General features: G+C 39.5%; 3 protein-coding genes across 3 annotated transcripts; 1 reads left to right on the top strand and 2 right to left on the bottom strand.

The window, feature by feature from the left end:
- Positions 1-492: 492 nt before the first annotated feature.
- LOC103994650 (5'-adenylylsulfate reductase-like 5) lies at positions 493-4,494 on the top strand. The gene is made up of 4 exons (XM_009415047.3): positions 493-825; positions 2,913-3,091; positions 3,196-3,320; positions 3,746-4,494. Exons 1-4 carry the CDS (start codon positions 646-648, stop codon positions 4,168-4,170), a joined length of 909 nt encoding a protein of 302 aa, XP_009413322.2. The 5' UTR covers positions 493-645; the 3' UTR covers positions 4,171-4,494.
- Positions 4,495-6,164: 1,670 nt separating this feature from the next.
- On the bottom strand, positions 6,165-6,789 carry LOC135587864 (uncharacterized). Its single transcript, XM_065079686.1, has one exon. It carries the CDS (start codon positions 6,772-6,774, stop codon positions 6,373-6,375), a length of 402 nt encoding a protein of 133 aa, XP_064935758.1. The 5' UTR covers positions 6,775-6,789; the 3' UTR covers positions 6,165-6,372.
- A 2,046-nt stretch (positions 6,790-8,835) lies between these two features.
- Positions 8,836-11,944, bottom strand: LOC103994651 (protein neprosin-like). Its single transcript, XM_009415048.3, has 7 exons — positions 11,181-11,944; positions 10,693-10,779; positions 10,329-10,586; positions 10,074-10,238; positions 9,921-9,974; positions 9,608-9,754; positions 8,836-9,482 (listed from the first exon to the last, which is right to left on the bottom strand). Exons 1-7 carry the CDS (start codon positions 11,352-11,354, stop codon positions 9,105-9,107), a joined length of 1,263 nt encoding a protein of 420 aa, XP_009413323.2. The 5' UTR covers positions 11,355-11,944; the 3' UTR covers positions 8,836-9,104.
- Positions 11,945-17,322: the final 5,378 nt, after the last annotated feature.

Below are 17,322 nucleotides of genomic sequence, written 5' to 3'. Positions count from 1 at the left end.
AAGGTTCCTCACAAAACTAATTATGTGATCTCATTATTGTGATGTGGAAATACACTTTCAGGAAAATGATAGTTCAGCCACTTCAGTGCCCAAGAAAAAGAAGGTTGAGCTAATGTTTCAATTTGTTTCTGATGAGCAAAAATGTCACGTACCCAAGTTGGCTATCTAAATGCTGGTCTCTGATAGCTAATCCAATCAAGGTACCTGTTCAAGTTGATCAGTGAGCTGCCTTCACTGGTGTCACATTGCTGTAAGTAATAGTGGATTTCTCTATTACATATTAACTTTTATGTCTGTGATTGCTTGAATTTGTAACAAGTTATTGTTATATCATTGACTTGTTGTACCAAAATCACCAATTACTTGTTTACTCTGTCAACAACATGTTTAAGTATTGTTTTTTGACATCATGCATTGGTATTTCAATCTTAGGCGGTGAAGAAATGGCTTTGTGTGGCTCGAAGACCTGATAGAGCCAAGGTGAAAAAGGACGGGGAATTATTCTTATCGGATTCAGTTTGGATCCGACCCGCATCCGATCGTATGTCGTATATGAGGAATAGGCCGAGTTGAAAGCGTAGAAAAGTTTGCCCTTTTCTCGACCTCGAATTCTCCCTTTCGATTGCCTTCTTCCTCTCTTTGTCCATGGCCGGATCCGCTCGACCCCTCCTCGCTTTCCTCCTCTTCTTCTTCCTATGTGCCCTCACCTTTCCTCGTAACCGCGCCGCCGTGGCGCCGCCTCTCTGCCCCCGTTCGGACCTGGCCTTCCTCGACGGCATCGAATCTCAATGCCCTCTTTGGATTGAGCTGTCTTCGCCTCAGGAGGTACGCTTCTTTGCCATGAAATCGTGTAATTGCTTCTTTTTCTTCTGCCCTTGGTATGATCGTTGTCTTAATCGAAAGGTGTGAGCTTTCTTCTTGTACGCTTCTGTTGGTTTGGGGTTTGCGTCGGGTTATGAGATTCTTTGGGTTTTGATTTTTCGTGGAATGTTTTAAGTCCGTGGCAAGATCGAAAGCCCTCATGATTGTTTATTGATATGCTGTTTTGACATTTTTGGGTTCCCGTGTGTTGTCATATGGAAATATGGTAGTTATTTGGTTTTGATTGATGCATTTGTAGTTGCTTTGTAATTATGTGGTTGATTGTTTTGGTTGTTTTGTTTCTTTTTTCAATTTAATGAAATATGCCGTACATGAAGCATAAAAAACCAAACCTTTATGATATCTGAAGCTTTAGATTAAGCTCAGTTTGAATTTTTGGAGCGTATTCTTTCGTTTGTTTGAATAGGCTGCTTTAATTTTTTTAATTAAAAAAAAGGAATTGGTGCATAATCTAGCTGATTCAAGAAGCAGAGACTGAGGGAGATAAAGGGATGGTAGAACTAGGAGTTATTTTTACAAAGTTGGTTGCCGACTGTTTTAGAGTCCTATACACGCAATACAGATGGATTCCTAATATTACTCAAAAAGCCAGGATTTTTCCCCCTCCTCCTCAAGAGTTCTATTGGATGCTAGTTTTACTTGATCTTTCTATCAAAATTGGATGTTAAAGAATATACAAGGCTCATGGTTTCTTCTCTTGCTAGAGAACAAGCCGAGATGCATTTGTCAGTTTTGATGGTGTAAGTTGTAAAAGATAACTCATGGTATCTGCGTGTAAATTTTGTTATTTTGCCTTTGATTGGGCATTATATTTTTCATTCTTAAGCTGAATGATGTCCACTTGACAGAATCAGAGTGTCAGCCATTTTCTACCACATAATGCCACTTTCTGTGAGTTTTAACTAGATATGCTTATTGTTTAACTTCTAGTATGCACTTCCTGAAGCCAGAAGATCATTTATTAGTTTAGGAGCATTTGGTTTCCAGGCTAACTTCTTGAAGGGATTAACAAGGTCATTTTTATTATAACTTGCTATTCTATATGATCAGGAGCCCCACTGATGGCAGCTAAATTGAAGAAGTGAATAAAATATTGTATGTCTGTACAAAGTAGGTGTTGCTCACAATTTTCTTATTGTGCTCTATTGTCCTTTCCCTATCTGAATATATACACTTCCCTTCTAATTTCTTTTTTCCCTATCTGAATATATACACTTACCTTCTAATTTCTTTTTACTCCTCTTTGATAAATTTGTGTTCACATATGATAGGAAAGATTGTTATGTCATGTACCCTTTAGAATGAAGGAAAAAAATTATTAGATAATTGTAAGATCAAACATGCTCATGAACAATTAAGATAGTTTTGATTAGAGTATAAATGAGGGAAAACTGTTGATGCATCGGTTTAAATGAGAGAAGCCAATTATGGTTAGTGAAAAGAAGATCTAAGAGTAACATTAGAAATGATAGAAGAATATTGGTGGTTTTTAATTAGATAGTGATATGCTCTCAATACTCAACGGAGCTTGATGGCGGAGGACAAGATGCATGTAACTGGCATCATTGTTGTTGACTAATCAGACTAGTCCTGATCTTTGGGAAAAAAAAATCTCAACTACTTATGACTACTAATCTAATCTTGTGTAACAATGGCCTGTTTTAGATATCATATGGGACATATTATACTGAAATTATAGTGGGGTTGCACAGCTGTATAAAAGTAAAGAGGACGTGCATGGAGGAAAGGATCAAGAAGAAAAGGAAAGTGAAAAATGATGGAAAAATATTTCTCAGTTGTCTCAAACAAATTCTCCAATCCATTCAGTCGACCCTGTAATTTCTTAGCAACTAGAGCTGGCAATTGATCCGTGATTCTTGCATACATTTTGCAAGGCAATCCTTTGATGCTGCTTCGACAATTGCGATGGATTGTTTGTGTTTGTTACTGAAATTGCTAACCACTTCTTTCAATTTGTCTGTGAATTACGGACTGCAGATAAATCTGTTTTTTTCTTTTTCATTTTGAAGGTGAGTGGAGAGACATTTGAGAGAGAGCTATCTGGCAAGCAAAGTGCTTGTTACTCTATCCTTTTCTATGCATCGTGGTGCCCGTTCTCATCCAATACTCGACCTAAGTTTGATGCTCTTAGTTCCATGTTTCCTCAAATAAAACATTTATTAGTTGAAGAATCATCAGTCATGCCAAGGTATGCAGTACCAAATTATACAGGTTCATTTGCCTTACTAAGATATGCATCCATGCTTTATGGACATTTTTATTTCATTTGATAAATTTTCACATGCTATCCAGTGTCCTCTCGAGAAATGGTATTCACAGCTTTCCAGCTGTAATGCTGATCGATGGGACAACAAGGGTTCAATATCATGGCTCAAGGGATTTGACTTCCCTGGTCCAATTCTACAAGAAAAATACAGGTACATTTCTTTGTCTGCATTTGTTTTCTTCAAACTGTTCTACTTGTTTTGAGTAGTGGAATCTAATGTCCATTTATCAGCCAAAATATCTGATGCATATGCGAAGCCAATCCTTATGAAATTTCTCAGACTTCCATTTTCTTGGTTATAGATCTAGGTCTGCCCTCTTGTGAAAAAAGTACTTACTTTTGACCATATAGTACATTTGGCTGTAAAAGAGCAGATGAAGTGCCTTCTTTTTGACTTGATTTATCCATTGAGGCCTTTGTTATTCTTGATCTTATCACTTTACTGCATATTTACAATTGCATGGCTGAGACACTAGGAACTAGAAGGTGGAAAAATATGAAATGTTAATTATACCTGTAACTCTTTTCTAGTTTCTTTATTTTGTTGCATACTTATCTTCTGCTATTCTTATACAGGTTTGAATCCAGTCATATATCTGGAGATTGAACAGCTCAGTTCAGAACGTGTGAGGTCCCATGTACCTCATGTTGAGTCTGCAAGGGAGTTAATATCACATGAACCTTACTTAACATTCAGCATATTTTTCATCTGTCTGAAGATAATTATGTGCTTCTTTCCTGTGATCTACTCCCGCATCAAAGCTTTTTGGGTCTCACATGCCTGGCCTCTGAACTCAAGGGTTCTTTGTGAATCAAGTCAACTACTGGAGCAAGCGCTGCATGTAATTGATGTTAAAAGGCTGTGGAGCAACCTTAGGCTCTGCAATAAGACGAGGAACTTTCAGAAAGGGGCAAATAATGCCCGGGCTTGGGCATCTTCGCTTGCTTCTGTCTCACTGAGCGAGTCATCTTCCTCGAGACTGGCCCTCGTGGACTCGTAATGTTCTCTTTGGATCATTGTGGTTAAAGAAGGAAAGCCTTTGGTGGATTGAATGTTCACCATACTTTCATAGAGCAACGTAGTTTGTTTTCCTCTAGCCGTGTAACTTTTCTTTCTCTTAACGTTAGGCAGATGGGAAGCAAATTACATGTAAATTTTTGAATACGAAATCTTTTTGTATATTATTTACTGTGGCTGCATTTTTAGGAAAATGCAGAGTCCATAGTTGTTGTTCAATGTTATCTTTCCTTCTGTAAACCCATTTCATGTCTGAATAGTTCTGTTTAACTATGAGCTAACAGTAGCTTTATAGCCTTCACTTCAAGCTGATTTTTCTTGTCTTCAAAATCTTCCTGGAACATCTTTGAATAGTTATGTTGCAGGTTGGCTTCAACTCCAGTGATATTTTGTGCATCTGCTTGGGGAACGTGTTTGTTGGAAACACAGGTAAGTGAACCAGCTCTGTTCTAGGCAAGCAATTTAGCTATGGCACCTACTAGATTGTTTACTTAAAACATGCATCTTTCTTTCTTTGTGCTGTTGCTTCACTGGGTAAAACTTTAGTGGTAAAAATTACGATATCATTCTTTACCAGTTAAGCTAATGGATTTTTGATGTGGTTTCTAATGTTGATACTTGAACAGATTGGTCTGATGGGATGGAGACGGGGCACCAAGGCATTGTAAGGTTGTGCACAAAGGTACACTGATTTGCCTTGTGGCCTATCTTTCTCCTATTATCTGTCTTCACGTTATTGTGTCCTTTTGGGGAGATGTTTTGCGGTATTCTCAGAGTGACATGTTCCTGGTCCCTCATCACCAACACAACCCCTTCATTGGTGATTGAATACCCAGTGCACATGCTCTGGAATCATTCTAAAGTTTCACTGATCTTTAGGATCATAGGCTTTCTTTTATATACTTGTTTTGTGTTTTTTTTTTCACATGAAAGGGTCGGGTGATTAAGTTTGCCCAGATCCTATTTGGGTTCTGATTAGTGTTGGACTTGATCTGTTTTCCTTTTTCTCATCAAACATGTGTAGCATGATAACTAGTGTTTATTCTTGTAGAAATAAAGTTTTTAGATTTTCTCAGATTTATAACAGTAAGATCACTTCTTTCTGTTAAAGATTAATAATTAAACAACTAGCATTGACAGCCACACTGTGGATTGAAATGGATCTTCCTTAAAAAGAGTATCATTTTTCCTTTGGGCTATTATTCTTTGTCAGGCAACAGAACAAGAAGGCCCCGTCATTTTTGTCAGCAGTTGTAGCAGCACAGGGATAACATTGCAGGCTGCCTCTGTAGAAATCAAAGAGGTAAAGTGCAGTACCCAAAGCTGTCCATATGTTTATGGACCATCATGGGCTTCATAATTTTAACAACGCCGAGAGAGAGAGAGAGAGAGAGAGAGAGAGAGAGAGGGGATGCCCTTTTAATTGTGTTTGATTTGTTACTGAAGATGGATCTTTTTGAGAGAGAGAGAGAGAGAGAGGGGATGCCCTTTTAATTGTGTTTGATTTGTTACTGAAGATGGATCTTTTTGACTCAGAATATGGACGCTATAAATAATTGAGATGCTCGTGTGCCGCAGTGGTGGTGGGATCATGTCATAATTGAGCGCCCATGTGAACTATGGACGGCCACCGCCACGACACTTTCCAGCTTCCACGCTTTGGACTCTTGTGAAAGCAATGTGTCGAAGGACTGCTGTTTGGTAAGCCAGTCTTATCTTTTGATGATGGGGAAGTCTCATGGTGGATTCCCATCTCATCCGAGTCATTGCTGCCATAAGAAGAAATTAATTATTTCTAGGCTTCTTACAAAAGAAAAATTCTTTTTGAGTTTCTTCAGCTCTAAAATTCTCAAAGTACATAAAATTTGCTTATACTTTGAAATTAATTATCTTCAGGTTTGATGAAGAAATTAATTATTTCTAGGCTTACAAAAGAACATTTCCTTTTGAGTTTCTTCAGCTCTAAAATTCTCAAAGTACATAAAATTTGCTTATGCTTTGTAGTTCCAATTGTAATAGAAAGAATGGATCACATTGTAATACTAATAAACACCATGGAAACTGATAACAGCGTTCACCACCCACGGACGGTCATCATGCATACACTACACTCTCCCTCTCCACCATGCAAAAGAAGAAGACCGGACGTGATGAGTCACGGCAGGGAAGGTGATGAACACGTCGCTCAGCAGAGGAGATAACCGAAGGCCAGGGCGGCCACCGACGCCAGGGCCGCGGCAGCGGTGGACGACGTGGGGGCGCCGGAGGTGGGACTGGGAGCGGGTGCCTGCGCCGCCGCGGCCTTCTGCACCATGGACGCGGCCATCACGACGGCCATCATGGCCATGGCGAACAACTTGAGCTTGAGAGCTGCCTCCATTGCTAGTAGCACTTTAAGGCAAACTACCGAGCACAGAGGAATGGAGGGAGGAGATGTAGAGAGGAGGCAATGCAGTTCGGGCCGTGGAAGGAGGGGGAGGGAGAGGAGGGTTTTTGTAAGGAGACTACCAAGCTTGGGTCTGGGACATGACAGGCTGTTTTCGCTTCTGTCTTCTTCCTCCTCCTCCTCCTCCTCCTCCTCCTCCATGTGTTTTGTTAGTTGGAACGTCTTAACATACACGCTGTCGGAAGAGATTTCCTTGTTTGTGTTCTCTTCCTTCTTTCTTTGTTCGAGGAAGATGGGTTGTCCATAGGTTGGTGCCAAAATCTAGCTGGAATGACAATTGCATGGTCCAAACTTTAGCTGTGCACAATCTGTCAAGAGCAACCACCGATCTTTGATTGTTTGTTCTTCTTTCTTCTTTAGCTGCTTCACTGTCTTCAAAGAATGCCATCAGAAGCTGGAGGAAGACTTTGTCAATGGAACTCGGTTTCTGGTCACATTTCTTCTAGATGAATTTTGGGATGCATGATCACTCTCGATAAATAATTTAATGGTGTAATTCTATTATATTACTTGTTTTTTTTTTCTTTTCATCACAGCCTTTCTAGTGCAATCATAACATTCTTATATTTCCAGATCTTTAGGTATCTTCAATGATGAAAACAAATGTCCATTATTGTCTGAATATTCTGAAAACAAACCATAGCCATTTCTTCTTACCTCAGTTGACTAGTTTGGCCTATACCATTTCAAGTTTTGGCTTGCATTAAGGTGTAGGGCAACTCAATCCAACTCAACTCAATTCATATCTCCATATGTTTGTTGTAGCTGTACAATATACACAAGCAATGGAGACATCATCACCAATAAGCAATGCTTGCAAGCAAATCTCAAATCCATAATTGCAATAGCTCCTCTGTTTTGATGCAGCCCTCAGAAGGTGGTTCACAAATGATCACTCTAGAAGTCAATCAGCTTTTGGTAGAACTCCAACAGAAACCTTCATTCAAGTAAGACTATGACATTTGCTGAAGACATCAGAATGGTGAATTCATCAAAATTAAGTCCTCACAAAGTTAGAATCTGTTGGGTCTAATCATTGTATTTGCTTTGTGGAACATTTTCAGAAGACCTATATTTACTTCCAAAGTTTGATGCCACTGCCCTTTTTTTATAGCAGCATAGAACAGTCTGTCAGATCCAGTTGATTTATCTGTCCTTTATTCAACACTGCAGCAGATTCATAGAACACAAGCTTACTGCAGAGATCACCAGCCAATTTAATTATCAGTTTCAGTAATCTGGGTTTGTATCAAGCTAGGATCAACCTCCATACCAGCCACTTTGATTCTGAGAAGCAGTAAGTGTTTTTTGTTATCTAAATCTGCACTAAGTTGAGAATAAGCCAAAGAAAGTTTAGGTACTGCTTATGTATCAAACTTTGGCTTCTTGTTTACTTCTGTTCTGACTTCAATTGACCTAATCAGGTTGTGCATGCCATCACTCCTTTTTCTCTTTCAGTAGTTATTTGGATCTTTTGACAGTTTGACAATAATTTGTATGCCTTGTGGTTCAGACAGTTTTATGACATGTTGTATAAATCCTTGCAAGGTAAGCCAGCTTATGTTCTCTCATCAATTCACATCATGAGAAGTGTCAAGGGAAATGATGATCTCTGTAGCCAGATCATTAATTTGTAACATGGTGAGTGATGAGTGATCAACATGGTGGAAATTGTAGCGGAGATTAATCTTGTACTTTCTTCCAGTCTTGTCTGTTTTGAATGACTTCAAGAAGTACATACATCAAAAGCATTGTTTCTGCTATCAATTTTTCTTTTTTTTCTTTCTGATCAATTGCTTGTCTGTGATTCATGTTATTCCTCTGTAGATAAAGGAACATAAGATTTCATTCTAAATCTCAAGGCATAAGATTTCACAAGGCAAACAGCTCAGCAATCTCTCTGCTGTAGAGATGAGAGTTCAGTAGCTGTTTCCAGCTAATGCATGAACCATTGGACATAACAGAGCTAACATCAGTCTGAAAGGTGAAGAAGCAAAGGAGCTGCAGGAAACCATTAGTGTTGCAGTAACATCTTTCCATGGTTCCCAAAGCTCTTCATTCCATGGTGTCTCTCCAAGGATTCACCACCACATTACCTCTCAAAAAAGGCTGTACCCTTTCCAACTTCAAATCAAAACACAAGAGTTATGATCAGGCCCCATGCTGCATGCTGCCAATAGCAAGAATCTAATGTGGTCCTCCTTTAACCAAGCAAACACAGGAAGGTCTCATTCACTATCAACACAGTACTGAAACAAAGGACTCGGAGGAGATAATTACAAAGAAGATAACAAATGGATAGAAGAAGACCACCACAAGCTTGCTTCTCTCAATAATCTTCTCTCCAGACACTTCCATGGGGAGAGGGACAAAGCAACAGAGGGAGCTAAAACCAATACCGATATCGATATCAAAGAAGAAAGGGGTTACTGATGGTGAGCTGCAGAATGGGGGACTTCAATTCGAATAATCTATGGACAATTAGAGTTTCTACCAGGACCTCCATAGTAGAAGTAGTGCCCCCATCGACCACCATCGCCAGTCTGCACATCATAGCAGCTGGATTGCTCGGTGAAGGTGCCAAACTCCGAGGGTGGCCTCAGGTTGTTGGATCCATCAACTATCTGGACGTTCCTGAAGTAGCTGGCCTTGCCAAATCCTTCTCCAGGGAAGTGGCCACTGCCCATTGCGGTGGAGGTGTGCTCACCATCTGGTTCCGAGTTCACGACTTCTCCTCCCCACTCTATCATGGTGGCACTGTCTTCTAGGTAGGAGAAGAGGAAGGAAGGCCAGTAACCTAGCACGTAGCCATCCCCAAACTGCATCCACCAATGCCCTTCCTTGGGATCCTGCCCAGACGATAACATCCTCACCATCACTAATCGAACACATGAGCTGAAAAGCAAAAGAAAATGATGGGACTGCTAGTTTTTAGTTCATGTAGTTGCAGCAACTGCATGAGTTTTGTCTCCACCTTCCATACAAGTATACTGATGTCATATTGGGAGCCACCATATTTGGAGATGGGATAGATTGTGGCACCCATTGCAATCTCACTGTTGACTTGGATGAATCCAGAGCAGAGTAAGTTGTAGCATCCTGTTGCTTCATAAGAATCACTCTGAAGTTTGACATATTAGTAGACATCCAATTATGCACAAGAACAAAAAATATATATATCAATCATCATGTAGATATAGTTGGACTATATTTAAAAGCAGAAGATTTCTAGATTTAAAAGTTAAATCAACAGAAAAAAAACTACAAAGAAGAAGATGGTAACTTACAGTCCAGTAAGTAAAGAGTCTTGTGTTATTGTCTCCATACAGATCTGGGCTCACCTGATTGATTGCATGCATGCATACCAACAGAAAAATAATGTGTGTGTACAATGTTTTTTGATCAAACATGTTTAATCCCAAGTACAAGAGATAGCATACTTGCCAACCGGCTTCAATGCTATTGAGGTCCGCCCCAAAGGAGCCCCCCAGAATCCAGAGCTGAGACAGACTGAACTCGTTGGGCTGCTGAATCTTTGGCTCCCACACGTTCATGGAAGCCTTGGCTCCGTAGTAGGTATCCCCCTCTACATAAGCAATCGCATGCTGCTCGAAGAAGACCCAAAAAAAGGAGCAGATGAGAAAGGGAGCATGAAAGCCAGGAAGCACTTCTCCTCCGTGTTCCTCTCGCCGTACCTGATGGCCATTCTCATTGAGAAGGTCAGGGTCGACAGACATTGGATTTGGGATGCTCCTGTGCTTCTTCCTCCCGTATCTTTTGACTGAGCTGGCCCTCAGCACATCATCCCTCTTTGTCCTCCTAATGGGGATGGTGTTCTCGGGGCACCTCCCTTTCTGATGCCACAGCTGAGCTATGGAGGGAGTTCTCTTCTTTGACGCCACCTCTCTCTCATCAAACAGTAGGCCGCCTTCCGGGTGGAAAGCTGGTCTCATCTGATGAATTGAGCTTCATCAAGTATCAGTTGAGAGAGCGAGAGAGAGAGAGAGAGAGAGAGAGAGAGAGAGAGAGAGAGAGAGGAACAAGAAGAGAGGAAGAAACCTGGATGGTGTGGTTCTTGAGGAAAGGGTGATCGAAGGCTGGCTGGAGAGAGAGGTGCACACAGTCTATGATATCTCCATCTGGGCTCTGCACATTGTTTTGGGGATCCAAACATTAATCTCAGTTCTCCTGAATACACGCATGGAAAGAAACTCGAGCGCCGTCAATGAATTATTCTAGTGTTCATATGGAAATAGGATCGTTTCAACGAGAAGAGCTAGCAAATTGTGTAGAAAATACCAAGGAAAAGCCTGTATTATTTAGCTCAAATCAGAGGAGAAAACACTAGTAACATGCAACAACGCTAAGAAAGCGAAACAAGGACTAAAAATCTATCATGCACATGAAGAACATTTAGTTAATTTGCATTTAATGTTGATGGTTTGAGGAAAAGTAATCCTTTAGCATTAATATTACATAGGAAAAAATATTAATGTAAAGAAAGAATATGAAGAAGAAGGCATGAGAGAAACAGAGAAAGGAGCCACCTCGATGGATTTGACGGCTTGCTTGTTGAGCCTCCTGAGTTGCCGCTGCACCTCCAGCCTTTGCTTCGCTTCCAACCGCCCGGTCCCGGCCACGGCCACGGCGCACGATAAGAAGGTGGCCAGCGTCAGAATCCACACCATCATCCCCTGCCTCGCGCAACCGTGAGCCGCCATCCTCCTCCTCCTCTTGCTCCCTACCTTCCACTCTCTATCTCTTTCTCTTGAATCAAGCTAGTTCCTGTTCCTCTTTCTCCTTCTTCCGCTCTCACCACCACTCAGCTCCTTCCCCTTCTACCATTGCTCTTCAAAAAGCGCCCGAATCTCTCTCTCTCTCTCTCTCTCTCTCTCTCTCTCTCTCTCCGCACTCTGTCCGCTGCCACTGACAACTGATGAATCTATCTGTTGGGGTGGGCAAAATGGGAAGAAATTAGGTGATGAGTCGGAGCTATACACGACGTGAAGTGAAGCAGGCGCTGATAGCCAGAAAAGAGGCGCATGCGTCGGTCTCTCTCTCTCTCTCTCCTGTTTGTACTGCTCCTTGGCAACCAGAAAAGAGGCGACTGCGTTCATATATCGTTCGCTGTCGTCTTCTTCTTCTTCCCGGTGGTGGGGGAGAAGTGACTTTCTCTCTCCTCTCTTTTGCTTGCCTTTTGCCCTTCCACCAAACATTTCTTTACTCTTTCCCACGACGGCTGCCTCCCCTCCTCGCCATAACTCCGACGCCGTCTCGTGTTCGTATCCCACCTCTCACCCATCTCCATACCCCCCACCCCCCCAATGAGATTTAAATTCAGCCGAGGCAGACGATGCTGATGCGGAGTGATGGGCGGCTCCCTTCTTTACGAACTGCAGTGTTGTGTGGAATCTGAGACGCACGAATTTTGAGGCCGCCTGCGACCAGACATCGAACGGAGAGTTGGTGATGGGCAGCTCGATACGGAGACGGTATGTTTGTGCGTGCAGCACATCAGATTCTGCATGGCTGTGCGCAGTCCGACGCGCACGACTATTGAGGTCGCCTGCGACCACACTATGGGGAAGAGAGAGAGAGAGAGAGAGATTGAATCGTGCAGAGTAGACCTGATGAGCTGCTTGCTATGGAGATGGGCTGTTTGTGTGTCCAGTACTGAGTCAGGTCCTTTTACCCAACGTCATGTCTCCATGATCTTATTTTCTGTGTTACAGATGCGTGTTCTCTGAACGGTGCTGATGAACTAAATGAATGAATCACCGGACAAAGCTGCGATGGTCATTGACGAGGATGCTACCGTCTTCGTGACTATTGTCTTCAAACATAAGCTGCTGCAAACACAGGTTGACGATAGCACGATGTACTCGAGATAAAGCCGTGATGCCATGCAATATGAGACCTTAACTCCTCTGCAGTTTGGTGTGTGTGATACGACGCATTAACCATCAGATGCTAGCGAAGAAGTATCACAATGCTACAGTGATTGCACTCGCATTCAATTAATTCCTTGACACTGTCACCCAGCTGAAACAACAAAGCATGCCAAAGGCTCCTTAATCGAAAGCTTAATTACAGGTTGAGTGAGTGTGTCATTTGCCTGACATTATTGGACAAAATTATTCAGTAGGTAAGCAGTATCATCTTATATGATTGTGCCACTCGCCATTATTCTCACTTTCTGTGGAGCAACCAAAAGAATCTCATCTTTGATCTCTTTCATTTTATTTCAAGATACGCTTTCACTTGGTACCAATGATTGAAAGAAAAAAAAGATGATTCTTTTAGCATATGAAACCTGGCACCAACAAGCCCCCACCCATATGATGTTGCTCTCTCTTTTGTGTGCCATGGATGGTAGCATGGAAAGCTAGGAAAAAAGGTCCTTTGCAAGGAGCTGAGAAAGATGATCTTATCACATTTCGGCAATTCCTAAAGGCTAACGTTTCTTTTACGTTTCCCTTTTAGTTTCAGTGGTGCATTACAAGTGAATCTGAGCATGTCATTTGTAGGTGTCAACCATGCTACTGGTGAATGAAACTTGCCTTGGCACATCATAAGATTCCCCAAGAATATAACTACACTGATCAATGCATATACAACCGGATACAGTGATTCCAGATAAGATGATTCATCGCCAATCAGTCATATACTTAGCTTAGCTGATTAGTTCACTCTTATCTGCATTTCAAGCTTGTAATATTAACCAATTGCAGTCAAAACTTATTGTGCACGCAAGAACAACGTTCTTCGTTCCAGGATTTTAATTGCACTCTGTGGGTCTCGTGTGTCTGCAACTTTAAGACGCAGGTGGTCTCATGGAGATGGTGCACCAAGATGATCTGTAAATCTGCACTACAGCAGTGGTAATGTACATTGGGGTTCCCTTTCGTGAATAAGGGATTGATGTCGATGAGATCAACTCGATCAACACCAACAACATTACTCACACTAGTCCAGAAGGGTTTTCAGAAATTGCAGCGTCGATGACGTTCATCAAATGTTCTCCGGCCCACAGCCTTTCGTTTTTGGAAATGCAGATGACCTGAGTGTCCCCACATCCACGAAGATGTCGGTGCTAGGATAATTCAAGTAGCAGATCCCATCTTGGTATGAGATGGGATCGATTTGAGTGTTCTTGTGTTTTATCCCCAGATTCCAATGGCTGAAGTCGATAAATACCTTCTGGAAGATGGAATAGATTGCTGCATCCATCTTCTCATCATTCGGTGATTGTGACTCACCACCTCTCACATAAATCCTGCTGAGGAGAAAAAGGCATGTCATCTCCACAGAGCTTCCTTCATCATATACCTGTGATCAAACCTCTTTGTGATAGAAACTTGAGACTATCAAAATTGAAGTGACCAAACCTCTTCTGCCACAACCATCAATCATCTATCATATTTGCTCTTCTAGCAATAACATTTATATATCTAACGGAAAGTGAAAAAAAAAAATGAAAATCTCCTATTCATCATTCTTGCTTATATCAATATTTTTTTTTTATATTATATATAATACATATGTCATCTTTAAAATGTAAAGAATACCCATGCTTCATAAACTACCCAATGATCAAGAGGTTTTGATTTAAATCTGATACAAATAGCATATCATGAATTTGACCACCAATTGTGCCCTTCCTTTTCACTTCTACAAGTCCATTCTAACTTTAAATTGAAATAATATGTTCATATCAAGAAAAATATATTCTTTCACTATCATATTATTGCTACAAGCACTATCAACATACTATTATTCATCCTTTTGTTTTTGAATACTTTGACATGCTAAAATAAATTCACCTTTAAAAAATTTTTCTTGTTCATTTATTTTTAAATAGCAATTGTTTTGCTTGTGACCATACCTCTTGCACTTGTAACATTATGTCCTTCTCTATAATAATAATCATTCTCTTCAAGATTATTTTTGTTGCATATATTGAATCTTTTTTGTGGTCCTTCTTTGTTCGAAATATCTATCATAATTTGTTCGTCTACTTCTTCTTGGTGAACTTCTACCTCTTTTTCTTCCTTGGTTTTAATCTCTAGGCTGCTTCCCCTTATTTTGTGATTGATTATTTGATTTATCCTCTCCATTCTTGGAAGCAACATTAACTTTTGATTGAAATACATTTTTCATGGCTTTCTATGAATATTGAATCAACCTTTGTTCAACTCATAAGTTCTTCAACATATAATATAGTAAAATCTTTTGTTTCTTCCATCACAGCTACAATATGATCAAACTATTTTAGAATATTGATTAAGATCTTCTCTATAATTCTCTTCACTAATCTTTTCACCATAAGTCTTCATTTGGTTGATCAAGTATATAAGTAGAAGTCAATCAATATCTCATTCTCTTTCAATTTCAGGTTCTCTAACTCTCTTCTTACCGTTTGAAGTTTGATCATCCTAACTTTCATATTTTCTTTAAATTCTTTTTGCAAAAGATTTCATGCATCCTTTGCTTTTGTAGCTCTCATGATCCTTAGGATGATTATATCTGAAATACACTGTTGAATCTTTCTAGGAGCCATTGCATCTCTTTCTGATTAGCTTTAAAATTTGACTGTTTAATCTCTTGTCATGGTTTTCGTATTATTAGAATCATCATAATCATTCTCAATCAAATATCATAGATCAAGTGAAAGAATCATGGTTCTCGTCAACACAAAGTAGAAATCATAGTTTTCACTATTAAAAATTGGAACACTTGTTGTAGTTTGGAATTTGAGTTGCTACCATTTACAATCATTGATCTTCCACAAATTTTCTTCTTCCTTATAATTTGAGTATTTAAAAATGATCAAAAGAAGATCTTGACTCTGAGACCAAAGGATATTAGATTTGTGGGGCTAATATGTTAGGTTTAATTGCTAAGAGGGAGAGAAGGAGGCACACAATCATACAATTATTCTCATTCAATCTAAAATTACAATAGCCTTCTCATTATTTTCCATGATCTCACTACTTTAAAACCCTAACAAATAGTTCTTTTTTTTTTCCTAAACTACCTACCTTAAATATTTCTTAAAATACTAGCATATTAATATCAACAGTGTCTATATAATCTTACCCAACATGCTTTACTCACATTTGATCTCAATCAACTACAGAATACTTGAGATAGCTGGGCAAATACATGATGCCACAACAATCTTGCTACCACATTTTGCTCATTATCTCATGCTATGCATGAATTTTCTTTTTTAAAAAAGATATTTGTTACAAGAAATTTATTTTTGGATTGTATTGACATCCAATCTCAGGTATGACTGTGATTTATTGCTGATAACTATTCAAAGCTGCTGTTAAATGTTGAATTCCCCAATTTTCCTTACCTTCCATATGTTTCTGAATATTAATAAATTTGTGAACTCATTGTAGCAGCTTTTTGCACATTTAGATGATTAAGATTAGCACCTAGTTAACCAAAATAATGACCTAACTGCATAATGGTGTCTTGGTTCATCTTGTTCTTTCACTCTCAAGTTGTCTTCATTATCAAGCTGTAAGAAGAAAGTAAAAAAAAAAAAAAAAAAACTAAGAGAATAGTTTCACATTAATAAATATCGAGAGAGTCGGATGATATATATTTGAGTCTAATCCAAAATTGATGAATTTCTAACGTGGTATCATTGAAAAAGAGAAAGAGAAAAAAAAAAAGAGAAAAAGATATTTGAGTCAAGCTTGATAATTACAATCAACCTTAAGATGCTATACCACTGATCAAGCAATAGACAAAGCGCACCACATATCCTTATGAGTAAGAGTGAGACAATTGAGCCACACATTAATAAGAGGGGAATGTTAGAAGATATTATGTATGAGGAAAAGATTAAAAAAGATGATTAAAAGAATAGTCTCATAAATATAAAAAAAGTCAGATGATCCATATATTTAAAAGAATAGTCTTGACTTAAGTTGTTTAATTGAATTAATATCTGACTCAATATATACTAATATTACTCAAAGATAATTCTAAATATTTTTAGTATCTTTATTATATTTAATTTGGATTATGAATTAGCATTAAACTCAGAAACTCGTTATAATCTAATACAACTTTTGGTGGCATAATGCATGTAGATAGTGCTAGTCATATGTGCCCAACAAGTCAATCACGTGAGTGATGACACGTGTGACTTGATACAGAATCTTTTTGCTTATTATATTTTGGCGTATATCACTTTATAACTATTGCATAAATGCATACATATATTGTGATGTCCTTAGATTTGTGCAATGGGAATCGGATCGTGATGAGATCACGATAATGAGATCGATTCACCTTTAAACACATATCCTAAATAATCCCAGTCATAGGTTACTCGAGAGGGACATCGTGATAACCGGACAGACTGGTGTGTTGTATACCCATCCATATGATGGATGTAGCTGGTCTCATAGCTGCTCGTGTAGGGACACTAGGGATACAATACAGGTGCTCATTGGAGAATGAGTTCACTGATTGATCCGCTTACGGAATGCTGGATGGTTGATGATGCCTTATTGTCAAACAGTGATTCCGTAGTCCTAGTGGTGTATCTGGTCCTTAGACTTGAGACACCAAGGATGTCCTGTATGAGTGCTCCACTCTTTGATACCAGACTTATAGGTTTGGCTGTCCCGGATCTAGTACAGCTGGTCATTGGGAGTGGTAGTC

Source organism: Musa acuminata, chromosome BXJ1-8 (assembly GCF_036884655.1).
Source record: "Musa acuminata AAA Group cultivar baxijiao chromosome BXJ1-8, Cavendish_Baxijiao_AAA, whole genome shotgun sequence".
Lineage (NCBI taxonomy): Eukaryota > Viridiplantae > Streptophyta > Magnoliopsida > Zingiberales > Musaceae > Musa > Musa acuminata.
Note: the sequence above shows the minus strand (reverse complement) of the source record. Positions and strands in the feature narration are given on the sequence as shown.

What these genes read in the sequence shown, in the direction of transcription:
- LOC135587864 (XM_065079686.1), bottom strand. Translation starts at nt 6,774, where the DNA reads ATGGAGGAGGAGGAGGAGGAGGAGGAGGAGGAAGAAGACAGAAGCGAA.
- LOC103994651 (XM_009415048.3), bottom strand. Translation starts at nt 11,354, where the DNA reads ATGGCGGCTCACGGTTGCGCGAGGCAGGGGATGATGGTGTGGATTCTG. An exon ending in GACTCTTTACTTACTGGACT is followed by an intron (nt 9,755 to 9,920) that starts GTAAGTTACCAT and finishes GTCAAACTTCAG; the next exon opens with AGTGATTCTTATGAAGCAAC. An exon ending in TCAGTATACTTGTATGGAAG is followed by an intron (nt 9,483 to 9,607) that starts GTGGAGACAAAA and finishes TCGTCTGGGCAG; the next exon opens with GATCCCAAGGAAGGGCATTG.
- LOC103994650 (XM_009415047.3), top strand. Translation starts at nt 646, where the DNA reads ATGGCCGGATCCGCTCGACCCCTCCTCGCTTTCCTCCTCTTCTTCTTC. An exon ending in AGCTGTCTTCGCCTCAGGAG is followed by an intron (nt 826 to 2,912) that starts GTACGCTTCTTT and finishes TTCATTTTGAAG; the next exon opens with GTGAGTGGAGAGACATTTGA. An exon ending in ATTCTACAAGAAAAATACAG is followed by an intron (nt 3,321 to 3,745) that starts GTACATTTCTTT and finishes ATTCTTATACAG; the next exon opens with GTTTGAATCCAGTCATATAT.